The sequence below is a fragment of the Peromyscus californicus genome, unplaced genomic scaffold, assembly GCF_007827085.1.
Source record: "Peromyscus californicus insignis strain IS unplaced genomic scaffold, ASM782708v3 Scaffold_6__1_contigs__length_162567912, whole genome shotgun sequence".
NCBI classification, from domain to species: domain Eukaryota; kingdom Metazoa; phylum Chordata; class Mammalia; order Rodentia; family Cricetidae; genus Peromyscus; species Peromyscus californicus.
In genome coordinates this window covers 99,608,852-99,628,654 of record NW_026294584.1, presented here as the reverse complement: position 1 = coordinate 99,628,654, position 19,803 = coordinate 99,608,852, and the positions used below count along the sequence as shown (strand labels likewise).

Sequence of the window (19,803 nt, the reverse complement as noted above, 5' to 3'; positions counted from 1 at the left end):
CAACCTGGTAGATTCAGTCCAGGCAGGTCCAGGCCCCTCCTCCCAGGCTGAGCAAAGTGTCCCTGCATAGGCCCCAGGTTCCAAACAGCCAGCTCATGCACTAAGGACAGGTCCCGGTCCCACTGCCTGGGTGCCTCCCAAACAGTTCAAGCTAATCAACTGTCTCACTTATCCAGAGGTCCTGATCCAGTTGGGGGCTCCTCAGCTATCGGTTCATAGTTCATGTGTTTCCACTAGTTTGGCTACTTGTCCCTGTGCTTTTTCCAATCTTGGTCTCAACAATTCTTGCTCATACAATCCCTCCTCTTTCTCGCCGATTGGATTCCTAGAGCTCCACCTGGGGCCTGGCCGTGGATCTCTGCATCCGCTTCCATCAGTCATTGGATGAGATTTCTAGCATGACAGTTAGGGTGTTTGGCCATCCAATCACTAGAGTAGGTCAGTTCGGGCTTTCTCTCGACCACTGCCAGTAGTCTATTATGGAGGTATCTTTGTAGATTACAAAGCCATGGTCTTTAAGAACAAGTGCTCTTAATTTCTGAGCCATCTCTCCAACGCAATATAAAAACATTTTTTAAAATTCTTTTATTTAAATGTGAAAACTGCTATGATACAGATCTTTTATGTTTTCCAAAAACCCATATGCTAAAAGACTTAGCCACCAGCCTATGGCACTGTTGGAGGGTAACAGAACATTTAGGCTTTGAAGCATAGAAAGATGTTAGTCACTGAGAACATGCCACTGAAGTGGATATTCATGCCCACTCTTTCTCTACACTCCTTCCCTCTTGCTCCTTCTCTCTGATGAGGAGATGCTATGGTCTACCACTTGTTACCTCCTATTGTGTACCACACTGTCACAGGCCCAAAAGTAAGAGACAGTCAACCACAGGTATGACCCAAGAAAAACACCGCATCCCTAGAAACTGTTTATCAAGATATTTTGTCTAAATAGTGAGTTAACACAGCTATTAATTTAAACTTTTTTAAAGCGGTGTGCAGGCCAAGGACTGGTTCATGGCTGCTAATTTGATTAATGAACATGAAGTGTCCTGTATTTCACTCTAACTTACTGACAAATGACCTTCCTGTCAATTGTGTGTTTTATAATAAACATGTTGGCATTGAAGTACCATTATTTTTAAAGGAAGAAAAAAGGGATGAATTTGTATTATTTTTCTGTATAAAAAGCACAAAACTAACAGAACTTATACTTCTTACATATGTATTATTTGTACACTTTTCAGTGGAACTGTATTAAAAATGTAACTGTGTCTCTCCCAAAATCCCTATACTGAAGCTCTATTCCCCAATAAGACTATTTGGAGACCGGGCTTTTAAAGAGGCAAATGAGGTTTAAGAAGTGACGATGCTGTCCTTACAAAAAGGGCAAGAGACACGGGACAAGTACACAACAAGAAAAGCAATGTGAGGACACGGTTCAAGAGCTTCCGAAAGATAAAGAGAGGCCTCAGAAGAAGCAACCTACTGAAACTTCATTTTTGACTTCTGGCCTCCAGGACTGGAAAAGTTAATGTCTGGCTATTAATTCTCAGTCCATTCGTGTGTTAACATCCTCACCATCTCACCACAATCAGAACATCCCTAAAGGTTCTTACTATATGATTTGTAAGCAAATTAGCAGTTCCTTTCTGCTAACTCTGAGCTTGGAGGGGTGAGGGATTGCAAGAGCTAACCCTGAGCCACTTAAACCATTCAGGCAACATTAATTTGACCTGTATTCTATTCTGGTTAGTTTTACCTCAGTTGGTATGGATATCATGGTAACCCTGATCCTTAATAGTTTATGTAAAAAATTACAAGAGCTACAAATTAGAATATGAAGTATGTACTATATGTGTGGCACTAAGAAAACATTCTGAGATTGCAGAAGCTCTGAGAACCTGGATCAAAGAGGAAATCATAGACCTTACTCTTTCAAACTATTTCATACTCAATGCTTCCCTATTTCAGAAAAATCTTGTGGTTTTGTTTAAGTTCGTACAAATACAAATTACCAAAAAGGATGTCAACTTACAGTTCACCTTTATTTTTTAAAAGCATATAATTATATTATCATAACAGTTACATGTGTGTGGCATTGTCTGCACTGTTACATGAGTATTCTACATGATGCCATGTTGTGCTGACAGCAATCCTATCCTCAAGAGACACATTGTGTACCTCTGCATAAGCACAATAACAGCTTCAAGCTTCTTTGTGTTTTATCTTCAAGTGATATGAAAATAGTTATTACTGGTAAATTTTTAAAAAATGGTTAAATAGCTAACTAAACAAATTGCATCTTGATTATTACCTATTCATTAGCTTCATCAAAAATAAACCACAAAGAACTGTTACTAGGAAATACTTTTCTTTGAAATCCTGCTCAGTAGTAAGAGGCTAACTCAATCACAGGTCAATAAATTGGGGAGAGTGAGACTGACTGTATACACTGGTTTAATGTGATGATTTGTTTTCATCCACAATGACAACCTTGAGGCTTCATTCTTCACTTCCCCAAGCGAGTCAGTTTTTATCATCTCTAGAAAATTAACTTTAATAGTTTATTCACTATCTATTTCATGTATGAATAGCTATGTTGTAGGTGTTTGAGTTTTCCTACTGACTTTATTTTATGATTTCTAATTAGGCACCATTAGGCAAAGATAAAGTAAACACCTTATGATGTCATTACTCAAAAACTATATTGAACATATGTCCATTAAGAGCATAGGAAAGAGGCTGGGGAGATGACTCTGCCAGTAAAGTGCTCAAGGAAAGCATGCCTATAATCTTAGTGATGGGGAGGCAGAGACAAAAGGATTCCTGGGGCTTGCTAGCCAGCCAACCTAGCTAAAGCAGAGTAAGTGATCTCCAAGATACTCAGAGACTGTTTCCAAAAAATAGATGGAAACAACTTAACAAGGCACTCATTGGCAACTTCTGGCTTCATATGTACACACACACACATGCATGCACACACATGCACATACACTAACACACTCACACATACACCAATCATAGAAAGAAAAAATACATAAATTTATTAAATTTGTTTAAATATTGATAGTGTATTATAAGAAATAGAGTTTTAAAAAGTAAAATACAATTCTCCTTTGAGCACACTGCATTTTAAATTTTTTCCCTTTTTTTGATTGGTGCATTCATTTACTTTGTTTGTTTGTTTGTTTGTTTGTTTGTTTGTTTGTTTCAGTTGGCTAGTTAGGGTTTTGAGGGGTTTTTTTTGGGGGGGGGACTTCTTTTTGGTTTGGTTTGGTTTGGTTTAGATAAAGCCACCTGTAGCCCAGGCTGGCCTCAAACTCACTATATAGCTAAGGCTGGCCTTGAACTCCTGATCTATCTTGTCTTCATCTCCCAAATGTTGAGATTACAGATATATGCATACAATATGGCTAAATACTACATTTATTGCCACAAAAATGTTAAAACATTTTAACAGAAAAATCAAGACAAAACTCATGCATTTTGTGACCAGCTTCTGCACATGCACTTTAAAAAGCTTCCTCAGGGTTCTCTTCAGGCTTATAACTCAAAATATGTCCAGAATCCAAAGACACTATCTTCATGTAGAACCTTGGTAAGAATGCAAGCTCTCCCAGGCTCATCACCATGTGCATCTTAATGTGATTCCCAGGAGAGTCCTAAACACACATAAGTTCAAGACGGGCTGTTCTACAATAGGGGTTCTTCACTTAATTCCTGGGGTCAAATGAACTTCCTAAATCCTTGAACTTACTTTCTCACATGAATACACACTTCTTCCTAGGAAGAGACTCTAAGTGTTTGAATCAAACTCTCAAAGCAATAAATGATCACAAATAGAGTAAGAACCTTGCCCTGTAAGAGTCTATGCCACAGTTACCCTGCTCTTGGATTCAAAGTTACTTCAAAACTATGCTGCTCTCAATGAGGTCTGCTGAAGAACGACAAGAATGAAGGTCAGAACGTCACAGTAGGTCACGAAAGACCTTATCTGAAGAATTTATTCACAACATGCAAGAACTATGCCAAGAAGCCAGTTTGGAGACATCTAAACAAATAATTCTCTACATGAGGTTTGAGATTAAGAATGTGCACTTGAAGAAGATTCAAACTGAGAAGTAAATAAATATAAGGTAGGGAGTTTTTGTTTGCTTTTTTTTTTTAAGATGGGATGCCATTAGACAGTGAAGTGCTGAATTCTTGTTCTAAGAGCTCAATCAGCAAATCTCTAATGTGAACTGGTATCTGACAGAGATGTGGGGTCATTTTAGAATATTACCTTCCTAGTACATTCTTCGAATACTTTCATTATGAGGCTCCTGCCAATAGATTTCATGCCCCTCACCTTCTTCATTCTCTCTGGACCGCTCTGGCTAAAGCAAAGGAATATGGCACACAGATTCAAAGGGATGACCTTGGGAATGCCAGTGAATTACTAATAAAGACTGGCTCCTACACAGAATAATCTCAGTTGATACATGAGAACAGGGTGTATATTTCATTCTCTGCTTTTACCCTACAGTCATCTCTTCTGGGTGTATATTCTCTTACAGTACACATTGTGACTAGCTTCTGTTTTCATAAGTCACAGTGCAAATTTCACTCCATTAATCAATACCAAAACGTTAAAACGGGTTACCTCATCTTTATATCTATGTGTGTGATCTGAAGTTACAGTCAGCTGTAACATGCTACCCACACTACCCCACCCCGAACCCCCACTGTATGTGGGTGCTGGGAACTAAACTCTGGTCTCTGCAAGAACAGCAAGCACTCTTAACCACTGAACCACTTCAGCCTAACAAATCTTCCTTGATAGGGCTATGTGGCATTCCTGTGCATTTGTGAGATAGTCCCTGAGACATTCAAACTTCAACACTAATATTTTATAGATTATTTGGCTATTTATTTTTTCATTCAAAACAGCTTAAACAGACCAACTTGATTTTTTCAAGTATATAAGGAATTAAAAACAGTGAACCACAATGGAAGCCAGCAAGGAAAAGGAGTGAAAATAAGACAAAAACTAGCACTTGTTGACTATATTTTTATGTATCACATACTTGTATAACTCTACAGATTAGGGTCTACTACCTTTTTTTGACAGATTAAGATACCAATTAAGCAACTTCCCTAATTACAAAGTTAGAGAGTGACACATTCTTGAACAGTTCAGAGATGAAAAGGCAGCAAAAAAGACAGGAAGGTGTAAGAGAGGACAGCAGTGGTGAACAAAAAGTGTCCCTGGTTTTACCTAGAAAAATAATGGAAAGGAAACAAATGGGCACTGAGCACAGAGCTCAATGCCCCTTGTGCATACCAGCGGCCATTTCAAAGTAGATGATAAAACAACTGCTAATATTTTTTAAGTAAAATGCAGCTAGATCAGGACTTGAATAGTCTGACACCAAAGCTGATGTTTCCAATCACTATATAAACAAAACCTAATCTGAGTTAGGGGTGGTGTTTGTACTTAGGAAAAACATTTTATTTTTATATACTACATGTGAGAGAAAACATAATAATATATATATATTAGCATGTTTTCTCTCACATGTAGAATCCAGACTTTAAAACATATACATAGGTAAGATGAAAATTATCAGGGAACCTATTTAGAAAAAGAAGGTACCAATGAAGGAGTTTAGAAAACAAAATAGGATAATGTGGGGCTGAGTATGAACAAAGTATAGAAAAAGTATAGAATATACTTCTATGAAAGTGCCATAAAGAATGCTATCATTTTACACAATGAATATAAGTTTTAAAAAAAAGAAAAATGAATAAATAAATAACATCTTTTGTTGATCTCAAGACACTGTCTCAGACTCAGTGGAATCCACTTACTACCTGGCTCTAAGTCAGGCCAACACTCCTCTTTCCTTCCTTGATGGAGTATCCTATCAGTAGAGAATCAAAATAAATGATATTTTTTAAAAAAAAAATATTACATTTAAGCTGTGAATTACCTTTGTGTAGCTTTAATTTAAGTCAGAGCTCAATTAACTCTAATACTGCAGTTAATGTTCTAAAAATTATACAGCTATTATGTGAATAAGCACATTTCAGGTATCAAATACTAAACTTAAAAACAGCTTCATTTCCCCAATTTGAATATTTCTTACCTCTTCGTCATCTTCCTCATCTTCAACATCCAGAATTCCTGAGTCTTGTTCAGACTTTGGACTTGTGCTCTCCATCTCTGCATCAAAGATTGTATAAGCATCTTTCTTAGACTTTCTCTTGCTACCTATTCTAGGCTGTTGCAAGACAATGTTATCCAGGTTTCTTTGCTGTTGGGCCTAGGATATAGAGAAAAATACAGGAAATAATGAAACAAAGAAGGGGAAAAAACAAAACTTGAGCTTACAATGAACTTATTTTGAACAAAACAATACCTTGTAGAAAAAAACTAATATTTCTTAATTTATAAATATTTAGACTAAAAGTAAAATTAAATGTAGTAATGCATATATGTTGTTGTTGTTTGAAACAGGGTCTTGTGTAGCCTAGGCTGGCTTCATATTTGCTATGGCACAACGGAATGCCTTGAATCCTAATCCTCCTGTCTCCACCTCTCAGGTGCTGGGATTCCAGGCCTGCATCTCCAAATTCAGTTTAATGTACACCGCTTTGCCCTGAAGTTATCCTATATTAACCCTTTTTCAAAGTCAGTACAGAAAAAAAAAGACAATTTGTTAATATTATCACAGGTCTTTTTAAGTATTGGCTAAACAACCAATCACAACTCTACCCACTCCATTTTCACCTGCATAGCCAAGAGTACAAATGCCTAGTGGTTATATCTTACAAAGAAAAGCAATACTGAAACAAAACTGACAGAAGAAGATGAGACAGCAACTTGGAATTAGCTGCGATAAATTTAAGTAGGGGGAAAGTCTTTAAAAACAATTATTTGGATATGAAACCACTAAAATATAATCAAGATGAATTATCTTAAAACTGATATTGTCTCAGGAAGTATTCTGAACTAGCAAATGCAGCCCAAGGAGGGTGAGGGAGGCGGTTAAAAGATTTACTCTTCAGAATTTAAAAATACAAAAGGAAGTGTAAACCCTCAACCTAACAAAATTAACTAGTGACAGTATGCTTTGAACAGACCCAAAGAGAAAGAGAATGTCCCACCCAGAGTCAACAATAAAACCTCTAACCACACAGTGCAGCTACAAGTGACCTTAGCCACTCTCAGAAAATTGAGGCTGTAAGACAAAGGGTTTGCTTCAAGTCAAAACACCAATGAGCAATTAGCAGAAGCTTGAAGTATGATCTCCTAAGTTCAAGACATTCATCCTTCACTATACCAACAGCCCAAGAGCAGGGTAAATGTTTTCTAAAATAAGGGTTCTGTGGCCATATTAACAGACACAATGTATGCTGAATATCTCTGAGAGGCAGAGACAGAGATCCCTGGAGCAATAAAGATAATGAGATTAGCCAGGTCAGCAAGCTCAAGATTCAAGTGAGAAACTCGGACACAATATATACAGTGGGGAGTGATCAAGAAAGAAACCCGCCGGGCGGTGGTGGCGCACGCCTTTAATCCTAGCACTCGGGAGGCAGAGTCAGGCGGATCTCTGTGAGTTCGAGGCCAGCCTGGGCTACCAAGTGAGTTCCAGGAAAGGCGCAAAGCTACACAGAGAAACCCTGTCTTGAAAAACCAAAAAAAAAAAAAGAAAAAGAAAAAAACCCAGCACCAATGTAGGGTCTCCACAGGCACATGCAAACACACATAAATATCACACTCATGAAAAGAGAAAAGGAAAGAAAAAAGCTGGGAATGACTCTGTTCTTAAGAAACTTGGATAATTTGTTCAAACCCAGAATGTTCCAGAAACATTTCTTCATGGAACTTTGCTTTTCTGTACCATGCCAAGGTGCAAGACTTGAGCTCATGACTTCTTGAAAACCAATTTATTAATCAATACGATCCTCTTTAATGCCAAGTAGAAATTAGTTTATGAGAAAATAAATGTCACTGAATCTGAATGAGATTAAGGAATTCAGGGCAATCTTCAGTATTAGAAGTTAGTTGAGGCACTGATCAAATGAAACAACTATAACAAGACAGAAAAACATGAACTATGTGGCTAGTTTCAGCCAAAACAAAATGAAAAGATTCTACATTCCAGAGATTTGAATCAATGCACAAACTTGTTTCTCTGCATATTATACCCACTGACATTCTGGGTTCACTTACATCAAATCCATAGCTTCAGTAACAAACCTGGAGCAGGCACCCACAAACAATTTAGGTCTATACAAAAGAAACACATTCATGATCTCCTCAAGTACAGCATTCTTTCTACACCTCTCTGTGAGACAGCCTCTTGCACTGTACCTCCTGCAGACCACACACCAAGGACCAATGACTCAGGAGGCAAAAGGAATGGGGAACTCCCATGCTTTTCTATTCCAAAGAACAGATCTTCAGTTGCAGAGGGACTGCTTGCTCCCTACTTTCTCTACCTTCTTTCAGAACACCAAAGTCAAAGCTGTCCGTAAGTAGGCCTTGACATCAAATCCCAAGCAAATTAATGTTCTTTCACAATCAGATACTGCTAGTTTAGCAGAAGCAATAGAGAGGAGCCACACTAGATCTGACATTAAACCTGAGACCACATAAATTGAAAATGTACCTAAGGAAGTAACTTTAGATTTTCAATATTTTTTTAATTTTTGTTTGTTTAGTTTGTTTTTGTTGTTGTTGTGGCTGTTGTTGACATAAGGTTTTCCTATCAATTTAGCAGAATACAAGGCATTCTGTGCCAGTCACTATGTTGAAGTAGTGAGCCCCTGACTACAAGTCTCAGGTTCTGTGTTGTATTCTAAAGCCCCGGAGCTAGTGCTCATGGTCCAAGCAATCCCAACTTCTCCATGTCTGTAAAGGCTCCATCACACATAACCTGCCATGCAGGAAGCAGCCCAGATGAAAACACAAAATTTCATGTGGAACAATCACATAAACACTCAGATGTTACCATTGTGGATGTCCATTCAAATCACCATCTTTCAAAATCTATGAGACTGGAAGGAGGCAGTGAAGACAAAATCCACATATAAATAAATATAGGACAGGTCATCATTAAAATGTGGCATTCAAATTTATGAAAATTCCTCTCCAAACCTTTCAGAGCTCTTTCCCAACATGCTAGGCAGCTTCACCAAGAACACTTCTGTTCAGAGCTGCTGTTGCACCAACTTACTAATTTCTGAGAATTAGCCTTGGTTACGAGGAAAGGCGTACACGGCACACAGTAGCAGTGAGATCTTAGCACCAGGGTATCTTTACTCTCTTCCTGTTCATTCCTTTGATCACCTCATATCTAGTCTTCCTTGAGAATTCCTCAACTCTTGTTCTCACTTCTCCAAGACCCAGCAGCACATCTCCAGCTTCCTATATTGTTGGTATTTTCTGATATCACTTCGATTCCAACATAGTAGAACCCGTCGCCTCCACCCCCCCCCAACCAATGCTCCTGTTCACTGTATATGCAAATTAGGAGTGAAGAGTAAAGGAGTACAAGTCCAAACTCCAAAACTAATGACTTACATTCCACATAATAGAAATATCACTCGTCTCTCCTATGTGGGTCAGACCACATACTAAAACACTAGGGACATTGCCACTTTTGACCTCACATTATTTCTCTACCTGCTAATATGACTGAATCCAACACTTTCTCCAAAACTCAAACAAATTTTTCCTATAGAAAGCCTTCTGTGGCCAGGCATGACAGTGCATACCTGGAATCCCAGCACTTAGAAGATGAAAGTCAGAGGACCATAGTAAGTTCAAGGCTAGGCTAGAATACATAAGACCTTGTCTTTTAAAAAATATAAATAAAAGAGGGAGAACAAGAACAGAAAGAGAGGAGAGAGGAGAGGAAGAAAGAGAGGGAGGGAGGGAAGGAGGGAGGGAGGGAGGGAGAGAAAGAAGGAAGGAGGAAAGGAAAAAGAAAGAAGCGTCCCTCATACATAACTCAAATGGTATTTTCTGTATTACTGCTTTCAATCAAACATATATTGAATGCATATTGGATGCTGTGAGAAGCAATTTCAATGCTGAGGAGGCAAGGGAGAAACAATGTGAACAGAAAATTGTAAGGTCAGCTTTACAATCCAGACAATTCATCTAAGTACAGAGGGCAGTCAACTGTGGGGAACAAGACTAAACGCAGGAAAAGCAACATAGGTCATTGTAACAACCCAAATAACAATGATGAGAACTGAAGTATGATAGCAGCACACACAGGAGACAACTGATTTGCTGACTTGCTTGCTGAACATGATAGAGAGGAAAAGAAATGAAAACAACTCAAACTATTTTGCTCTTAATGGCTAGATAGTGGAGCTACCTCCAGACTTGAGATCATGAAAATTATAGGCTAAGTAAAGAATCACTAAGATGAAGAATGTAAGGGTGCTGGATATTCAGGTGAAAATGGCATAAAACACTAAACAATGCTCCTCAATCTCAAAATAGAAAATGCTTGTTTTCATAGTAAGAACTGCCACTGTAGAAATCCCCAATCCAGAAACCTAACATACACAGACTAAACTGAGATATAAGTTTACTACATGAATGCAGCAGATAACAAATTGGAGTCTGTATGAGAATGTGATCTGGCCCCTAAAATTAAGGGATAACCTACTAGAAAGAGGTACGGGTTGTGCACATAGCCACAAACATTACCTAATGTGAACTGTGAACCTAAGACGTCACTATTAACATCACCAACAGTCAGAATGCCTACAAAGCATCCTATACACATCATTAAGTAAAAGCTTATTGTGGAGTGCTAGTCCCAGCTCCCACAACATCTATCAATAAGATTCAGAGTTCAAAACACAAGACTCAAAACCCAAAGGCACCTGTGTTTACCAACACAACACCGACCTCTAGTGGTTTAGAGTATACACACATGACACTTAGAAACTAACTGAAAGGAGTTTTAAGCTTAGAAGCTGGAGACTTCTTATAATTACTGCACAAAGGCTGAGTAATAAATGAAAATACAGGGTTTGGTTTTTTTTTTAAGTTTTGTGGAATAAAAAGTCTTTACATCCAAACCTTGAAATTTACTGATTCTATAACCAAGTCAGGTATGCTTTGCTTCTCTGCAATAATCTCATTTATTAAAAACTAGCAATCAAATATAAGAGTGCCCACAAGACTGAACAAAATAGAGCTTTTGAAAGACCTTGAATTGCAACAAAACAAAATACCCCAGATGCCTTCTTCTGAAAGTGACAGAAACCCACATCACTGTGTATTGTGCCTCAATCCAAGCAGTAAGCACAATGCATACACAAAGCACTGCTACAGATCCTTGAGGCTTCATCAGTAACCTGGATTATAAAACCCAGAAGTAATGGAACACAACCTCAGGGACTCAGAACTCCTCCCACTTTCAACTCTGGGGCTTTTCTAACACTCTAAGAAATAACTTGGCACTCACAAAACACAACCTATTTGTGAGGCAACCCTCACTCAGGACAGATAAAGGGGTCCCGAATCTGTTCTCATCGCTGGTTCCACAAAACTTTTCAGAAAGTCTCATAGATTAAGGATCCAGATTCCCCTAAAACTAGTCCCTCTACTGAGTCCTACATTCTCCTTTCACTTCTAACCTTCATTTCCAATTCATCGGGTCTTATTACTGAATGATCAATCTCATACCAATCCCCTTATACTTTAAAAGAAGCAAACACTAAAATAACAACAGGGTGAAATGGAATTGTTAGCCTGTTCTGAGTCTACACCCTACACTCCATGAAGACTCCAAATACCACCATGAAAAGGACTGCAGAGCAGCTGCAGGTTTCACCAGGAGTTAGTTCATCTGGACACTAGCTTCCTTTGTCATCTCCAATGTCATACTCAAGCAAAAGAGATGGGAAAAAACAACAGTGATCCAAAGAGGAACCAAAGTGCTGCAAGATGATCACAAAAAGTTACTTTTGTGGACTATGCATACAAGTGTGTTATTTGTGTCATATCTAAGGCCATCTTTGTAAGGATTCATTCATCACAAAGGATGTCCATCGGTCTAAAGAAAAGTATGACTATAATGATTTGGTACTTTTCTCTTTGTATTAAGAAAGGTGCTCATTGTCTGCTTTAAAATTAATCGCTAAACACCAAAGAAAACATCAATGGAATAAAAAGGTAATGCAGAGTGTGAGGAACAAACTTGCAACCCATGCATCTCATAGGAATTAACAAAAAAAAAATCTAAGAAAGCCCTGTCACTCAACAACAAAAAACAATAAAAAATGAACAAAGGAATGAACAGAAACCCCTCCAAACAAGCAATGCTCAAATCATTATTTATGTTGGGTAAATGTTACTGACAGCTTCATTGAATTAAGAGGTGATTAAAAGACTAGTAGAGCACACATCTAAAGGTATATCTGATGGTATTTCCAAAGAGAAGTAGATCCTTCTCAGTAGATCCTGAGAGCTCTGTCCTAATAAGTAGGTTTATGCCTGGATCAATTCATTACATGATGGAGGTGAAAAAAGAACTGGGAGCTAGCTAGAGGACTGAGGCATATTCTTGGATGCTAAATATCCTACCCCCAATCTCTTTCTATTCTTTCTTTCTCTGCTTCCTAGACACTACGCTGCAAAAATCTCTGCTCCTCCACAAAATCCCCACGATGACAGACAGAATTCTAAAACTAAAAGCCAAAGTAAATAATTTCGGTTTTGAGTGGTTCATGTCAGGCACTATGCTGCATCAATGAGAAATAACCAATATGCCAATCACTGTGGAAATATAAATCAAAGCCACAAAGTGGTATAATCTCATACCCATTAGAAACGCCATTATCAAAAATAATACAAAGGACAAGTGTTGGCAAGAAGGTGAATAAAGTGGAATCCTGTGTGTTGTTGGTGAGAAGGTAAACATATCCACTATGCAAAACAGCATTGCAGCTCCTCAAAATAAGGAATAGTAAAAGAATGTATACAAAAGAATTTATATCAGGATCACAGAGATATTTCAATGACCAAGAGATCAAGATAACAGTAATAGTCACTAAAGAAATATGGTCTGTAAGTATAATACTGCTATGCTACCTTACAAATTAAGGAAATCTTCTGACAACAGCAATTTACAAGGCATGGTAAAAGGCAACAAGACAGTTCAAAGGGAATGAAGAAGCAGTGGTCCCAGAACTGAATACAGCAGAAATACTGGCTGGAAATGTTTTAAACCTTTGACTGTTGTGCTTTAACTGAAAAGCAGGTGACACACAAGAACAAAAAGCTAACGTAGGCAGACAGACAGGAATTCTAAGAAATAACCAAAGGAGAAAGGCCAAAGATCACAAATATCAGGACAAACAAGAATCGCTTTGATGGGCTCCTTAACAGACAGTACATAAGCAGAGGACAATCTCTGAGCCTGAGAAAGAACAACAAAAAATTTAAAACTAAAAGCCAAACAGAAAAAAATATCTATTAAAAAATACAACAGGATATCCAAGAAGAAAAGATCAAGATCTGTGAGGCATCGACAAAAGCTAACCCCCTGTGAGAGGAACACCAGAGGAACTGGAGAGTAAGGGAAAGCAGGAGCAATTCAAACAATGGCTTAGAGTCTCCACAGACTGATACTCCACACCAAACCAGATTCAAAAACATAGAAGCCCATGCTATTCAATAGGCAAGACAAAACCAAAGCCACCACACTCAGGCATAGAACTAATATTTAAACTTCAAGAAAGCCAAAAATAAAAACTTGAGGAGGAGCCCAGAGCAAATAAAACATCATACTTATAGGGAACATAAGTAATAATCACACTTGCTGTCTCTTTGTGGACCATGTAATCAAGAAGAAAGCAGGTTCAGTGTGTAAAGTGTGTCATGTAACTTTCTGGAGCAAATTTAAAAAGAAACAAGTTACTGCAAGCATGATGAGCCACCAGCAACCTCTTCGTGTCCTCTACCCTTTTGGTATCTCCTCATATATTCACATAAAAAATGGCATGTCAGCTCTAACATAACTTACTAGACATGGCATTGAATGAACAAATGATGTGAGAGAAAGCCATATTGGGATTTAAAGATCCTGCTTCAAATAAAGGCTTCTGAAAGGAGCCCAGTGACAAGAAGAAATTCCAAGACCACATCAAAGGGAAGAACAATAATCCAAGCTGTCCTCTGACAAGGGGAGGATGATAAAGAAAACCATTTTTTGGCAGAGAAAGCATGTACCTTTAGTGTGGCTAACTAGAAAGTCCAGGACACACTTAAGCCTGTGAGTTACCTTGACAGTGAAGCATGATCCTGGGATTCCAGAAAAGTTGAGGAATATGCCATTGGCCATGTAAGTTGCTACTGAGGCCAAAAATAGAGAATTCAACTGCATATAAGGCAACTTCTGATAGAGAAAAGGCTCTGTGTGAGAAAAATGTACTCAGGGCTCAGTCTTCTACTGTATAAGTTACTGATAACAGAACAGTCTGTAAATATATATAATATATATGAATAACATAGTTTGTAAATATGAGTAGAAAAGTGATGAAAATATGAAACTTATATACACATTTTAACATACAGTGTCTAGAGAAAGGTTATAAAGATATCCAACCTGCATAGAACAGAAGAAATGCCAATGAGAAAACAATGTGAGCTGCTATGCTGGGCTGGATTCCCATCTCCTGGAATAGCTCAAGTAAAAAAGAAAACACTGAAAGATAAGAATCCCTAAGCTTGGCTTTGACCACATTCAAAGTTTCTAGCAAAGGCTCCCAAGTTCAAAACCACACTTAGTAGTACACACCTTAAGAAGCAGAGGCAGGAGAATCATTACTTCAAAGTAGAACTTGACTACACACATTTGTTTAAAAAAATAATAATAATAAAATCACTCATTCATTTCATGACTTTACTCTGTGAGAGTTCTTAGCACTGACTGACACAAAACAAGTGTCCAAAAACTTTATCACAATCCAGTGTTTCCTTGTTTTATCAACAGCTTCCATTAACACTGAAGGTCTCCCAACCCCTAACCACCCATGGACAATACAAGCCTGGAAAGAAGAATGTCATGACACAGAGATCAAATCTCTACTACTCCGAAATTTTAAGCAGCCATGAAAAATGTGATATCATCTTTGCACTTTATCCAACCTACGAAAAGCCTAGTAGGATGACCAAAATGAATAAAATGGCTAACCCAAACTTTCACAAATTTTGAAATTTGATGAACAATAGCAGACATCTAGAATAGTATCAGAGGACATGGAGGACCTATCTCTTAATACCTAGTACTTGTAAAAAAAGTACCACAGAGAAAAAGGTAAAATGAGGCCCATTTGAAAGACCAGGCTTTTACAAATAAGATCTAGTTTATAAAATAATATACAAAGCTGCTGATACAAGTATCTCATAAAAATTAAAGGGTAGACTGTAAGGTCAATCAAAATTACGTCATTGAAATTTCCAGTTTGGATTGCCTGTCCATAAAATGTGATTTTTAAATGCTTTACTGCTACCCAGCAAAGAAACTAGTAAAATGTGTTTCAAAAAGAAAACCAAATTGGCTTGCTGTTCTCTTAGGAGTCAGAAGTGATTACAAACAGGGCTAAAAGGCAGCCACTGTCCACTCTGGCCTGGCTGTTTACCACACATCTTCTGTTGTGATACTTTCTAAGTCCTTTTCAGGAACTCAGACACAATTTTAAAACACTGATTGCAATATACACTTGAATGGTGTCAGATTCTTTAAAAATAATGTTATAAAATGCAGGCTTTCCATAGAAGAAAAGAACTAAGCTAATAAAATATGACAGCAAGAATGGCTTAGGGCCAGAGACCCATTTGAAACTTATAAAATCTCCCTAAGATCAGATGGACATATGTTTTCCTCTTGCTAGGTGTAAAACTATACAGTCACACAAGCTTCTGTTTCCAGTTTTAACTTAAAGCCACGTGTTACACAAGATGCTAAAGGTTTCTATTCATCCTCTAAAAAAACTTAATTTTGCTATCACAGCAGGTATCGAGGCTACCAAGAATGACCAAATTTACACTCATAAGAATATACAATAGAGGGCCTGTAAATAATTTTGACTCCAGAATTATCATTATGTATCAAATAAAAATGGAAAATAAAAGTAGGAATGGGAAGCATCAACTAGTTAAAAATTAATCCAGAAAAAAATGAGAAATTATGCAACATAAATATCAAGAAGTATTATTCAATTTATTTGAAAACTCATGCCTTGAAGTAGTATAGAGACATATACTTATGTCAACTTTGTAAAAATCAAAATGTAATTTATGTATCATATGATCAGATTTCAGTTAAGCAGATGTTAGCATATGGAATTATAAAGGATATCCACTTCTGGCAATGGTAAACCCATAATTTAGATGCAAAAAGTGAACAAATTATTAAAGCCATCTCTTAAAGGCATCAGACATAACTAACAAAATGGTGAAAACAAATCAGGATAGGTTCAAGCTTGCAGCATGAGCAAAAAAAGATCAGTGTTGGTAGGCTCTCTTTTCTTTCTTTTTTTTGGGGGGGGTTATTCCTTATTTGTCAACATAAGACATGGCTAAATGTCTCTTCTGAGAACAACAAAGGACTAAAAACCAGGAAAAAGTCAAGTTCAGACAAAGAGGAATCGCCTTAGTAGACCCCTGATTTGGAGTCAGAAGTATGAACAACTGCAACCTCTGAAAAGGCAACAGCAGGATTAGACTTGACCATGAAGGACTCATATTAGTGGAGGTCAGGTTAAGTTGATCATGAAGACCTAGAATCCCTCAGTATCTTAGTGTTGTATCAAGTCTAAGAAAAACAAACATGAGAGCTGAGAACACATCTCAGTAGTACAGCATGAACCTAGCATGTGTGAGGTCCAAAGTTCCATATCCAGAACAGCAAAAACGTGTATTTAAAATGCTACTTTTCCAAGAAAATACAGCATCATCTCAGTTTTTAAAAGCTCCTAAACACAATTTTGAAATGCCATTATGTCATGATTTAAAAAAAAAAAAAAAAAACCCTACCTATTCGGTCATCATCTCTAGCAGCTTTTATATCCCTTGTAATCTCCTGAATGATAAAGACAACAGTGTCTTCTATTATAGTGTTTTTATCCATAGTTCCTGGCACAACATGTCTTAAAATCCTTTGGATTAATAAGCCAGGTGTTAATGGCACATCCCTGTAATTCCAGCACTTAGAAAGCTGACACAGGAGGATAGAGAGTTCAAGGCTAACCTTAACATGACCAGGAAGAACCCAAGCCTAGCCTAAACTATACAACAAAACTATCCCTCAAAAAATTAAAAACAGGAGCTGGAGAGGTAATTCCCTGGGTAGGAATGCTTGCTGTGCAAACCTGAGGGCCTGAGTCCCAGAAACACTTCTGCAGAAAACTAACAAACTCATTTTAAATTTTACAGAGACACAAAGTGTATTAAAGAGACAAAACACATTTGCACGAGAACAAAGTTGGTGATTATACACAATTTGATTTTGAAATACACTGTACAAGTCCAAGAAGACCATACACTGTATGCTGGTGTGGCAGACAGACATGTAGACAAAGAAAGTAAAACAGTACAGAGCAAGAACTAACACATTGAACCAAGAGGAGTTTAGAGACTTCCAAAGTTAAAGATAATAACTTTATATAAGAGAGCTCTGACAGATACCACATAACCAAGTAATCAACACTGGTGATACAGGTCACTATTAGGTATACTTGACATGATACACTGAGACATATTAGTTTATGTCCATCCTAACTATGCATAATCTCAATCCAACTTTGATACGAGCTTCACACAAATACAAAATAGAAGTTCTTCAAAACAAAAGACTAGTATCAAGGTCATGGAAGAAAGAAAAGACTAAGGGATAGACTCAGACTGGAGAAGCTATAGAGATATGACAACTACATGCAACACTGGTTTCTCAACTGGATGCTGAAACATAAGACAGATATTAGTGGCAAAACTGAGGAAATTTAAGTAAGTTCTAGCATTAGTTAGAAAATTTCTATAAAGATTAAGCTCCTAGCTTTCATAAATGCAAATGTTCTGTGGTTCACGAAGAGAAAAAGGAGCATGAAAAACAACTACACTATTTTTGTGACTCTCATGTAATTTTAAAATTATGACCAGCTCTTTTTCACAGCACCACCTAGGTAGTCAAGGTTGACTGTGTCAAGATGAAGCTGCATATCTCCTTCCTGGCCACCAACTATCAAAAACACATTGATGTGGATGATGAACACAAGCTTCATACTTTCTATAAGAAAGACATGGTCACAGAAGTAGCTACTAATGCTCTGGTGAAGAGTGGAATCGTTATGTTGTCTGAATCGGTGGTGGGAATGGCAAACAAGGTTTTCCCATGAATTGAGGTGCCTTGAGACCCATGGCAGAGTGTACCTACTGTTGTTTGAGCAAGGGGTATTCTTGACCAAGAAAAACTAGAGAGAGAAAGCCCAAGTCTGTTCACAGATGCATTTTGGGCACCCATCTGAGTTTTCCTGGTGTCGTCATTATGGAGAGAGAGAAGGAGAAGGGGGGCACCTGGGAACAGTCAAGTCTTTCAAAACCTCAAAGACTTGTCCTCAAAGGTGCCCAGTCCTCTTACTCCATGTGCCTGCCACACAAACACCAATGTATTGCACCAAGAAACAATGCACCAAGAAAAATGAGAAAGCTGCAGAATTTGCCAAACTTTTGGCCAAGAGAATGACAGAAGCCAAAGAAAAATGCCAGGAACAGAATGCAAAAAGATGTAGGTTATCCTCACTGAGAGCATCTACTTCTAAGACTGAGTTCAGTCAAAACCACCACTTTAAGAGGAACAAGTAAATGATCAAACCTTGGAAACAATAAAAGTATGTCCAAAAAATTCAAGAAAAAACAACAACAATGAAAAACCAGCAATCCATAAAAGTAGCAAGATAGGAACACTGTATATTAATGACAGGACTACAAAATGGTATATAATGAACAACTAAAAAAACTACATATCACTTACCATATAACCAATAAGAGCACATTCATTTATTTACTAAGCCAGATACACACACAAATACTTATACATACATATTAATGAGTTTTGTGCAAAATAGAAAAAAACTAAATATTCATCAACAACTAAATAGATAATAGAAATCATGAAAAAACTACAAAATGGACTATTATCCACCAACAGAATGGGAAACCACTGCTTATATATATTACAATGAATGAATTGCTAAGCATTCATGCCCAATGAAGGAAGCTCAGTGGTGGGGTGGGGTGGGGGAAGCAGGTAGGAGAGACTCTCAGGAAAGGTAAGCCCACGGAGATAGAAAGCATATCCGCGGTGGCCACAGGCCAGACATCATGTTGATGCTCAAAAAGTTTCAGACTTTGGAGCATTTTGAATTTCAAACTTTAGTATCTAAGATACTAAGTATACCCTTTTAAAGACTATATAACAAAAGAAGCTTTGAGAAGAAACTAAAAAATAACTAAATTAAACTGAAAAGACAACGTAAAGTGTGTAGTATACAGATGAGCAGTGAGTGTTGACAGGAACTGATAACACTGACTGCACACAGCAGTTGTCTAAAGGCAGCTGGAGAGAGGATAACAGACACACCTACAGCAAGTCAAAACAAAACTGTTATTATTATATTCAAATCACTATCAATGAAAATGAAAACAAAAAACTCAAGAAACAAAGTTGGTTCTTTGAGGAAAACTGATGATTGATTCTCTAGCCAGGCTAATACTCTCAG

General features: G+C 37.6%; 1 protein-coding gene across 4 annotated transcripts in view; it reads right to left on the bottom strand.

Moving 5' to 3' along the window:
- Positions 1–19,803, bottom strand: part of Exoc6b (exocyst complex component 6B) — a 519,570-nt gene that overhangs the window by 287,107 nt on the left and 212,660 nt on the right. For all 4 annotated transcript variants that reach the window (XM_052721826.1, XM_052721827.1, XM_052721828.1 and 1 more), the window contains exon 7: positions 6,132–6,308. In XM_052721826.1, the coding sequence (XP_052577786.1) occupies positions 6,132–6,308 (177 nt within the window). The remainder of the gene's footprint in view (positions 1–6,131; positions 6,309–19,803) is intronic.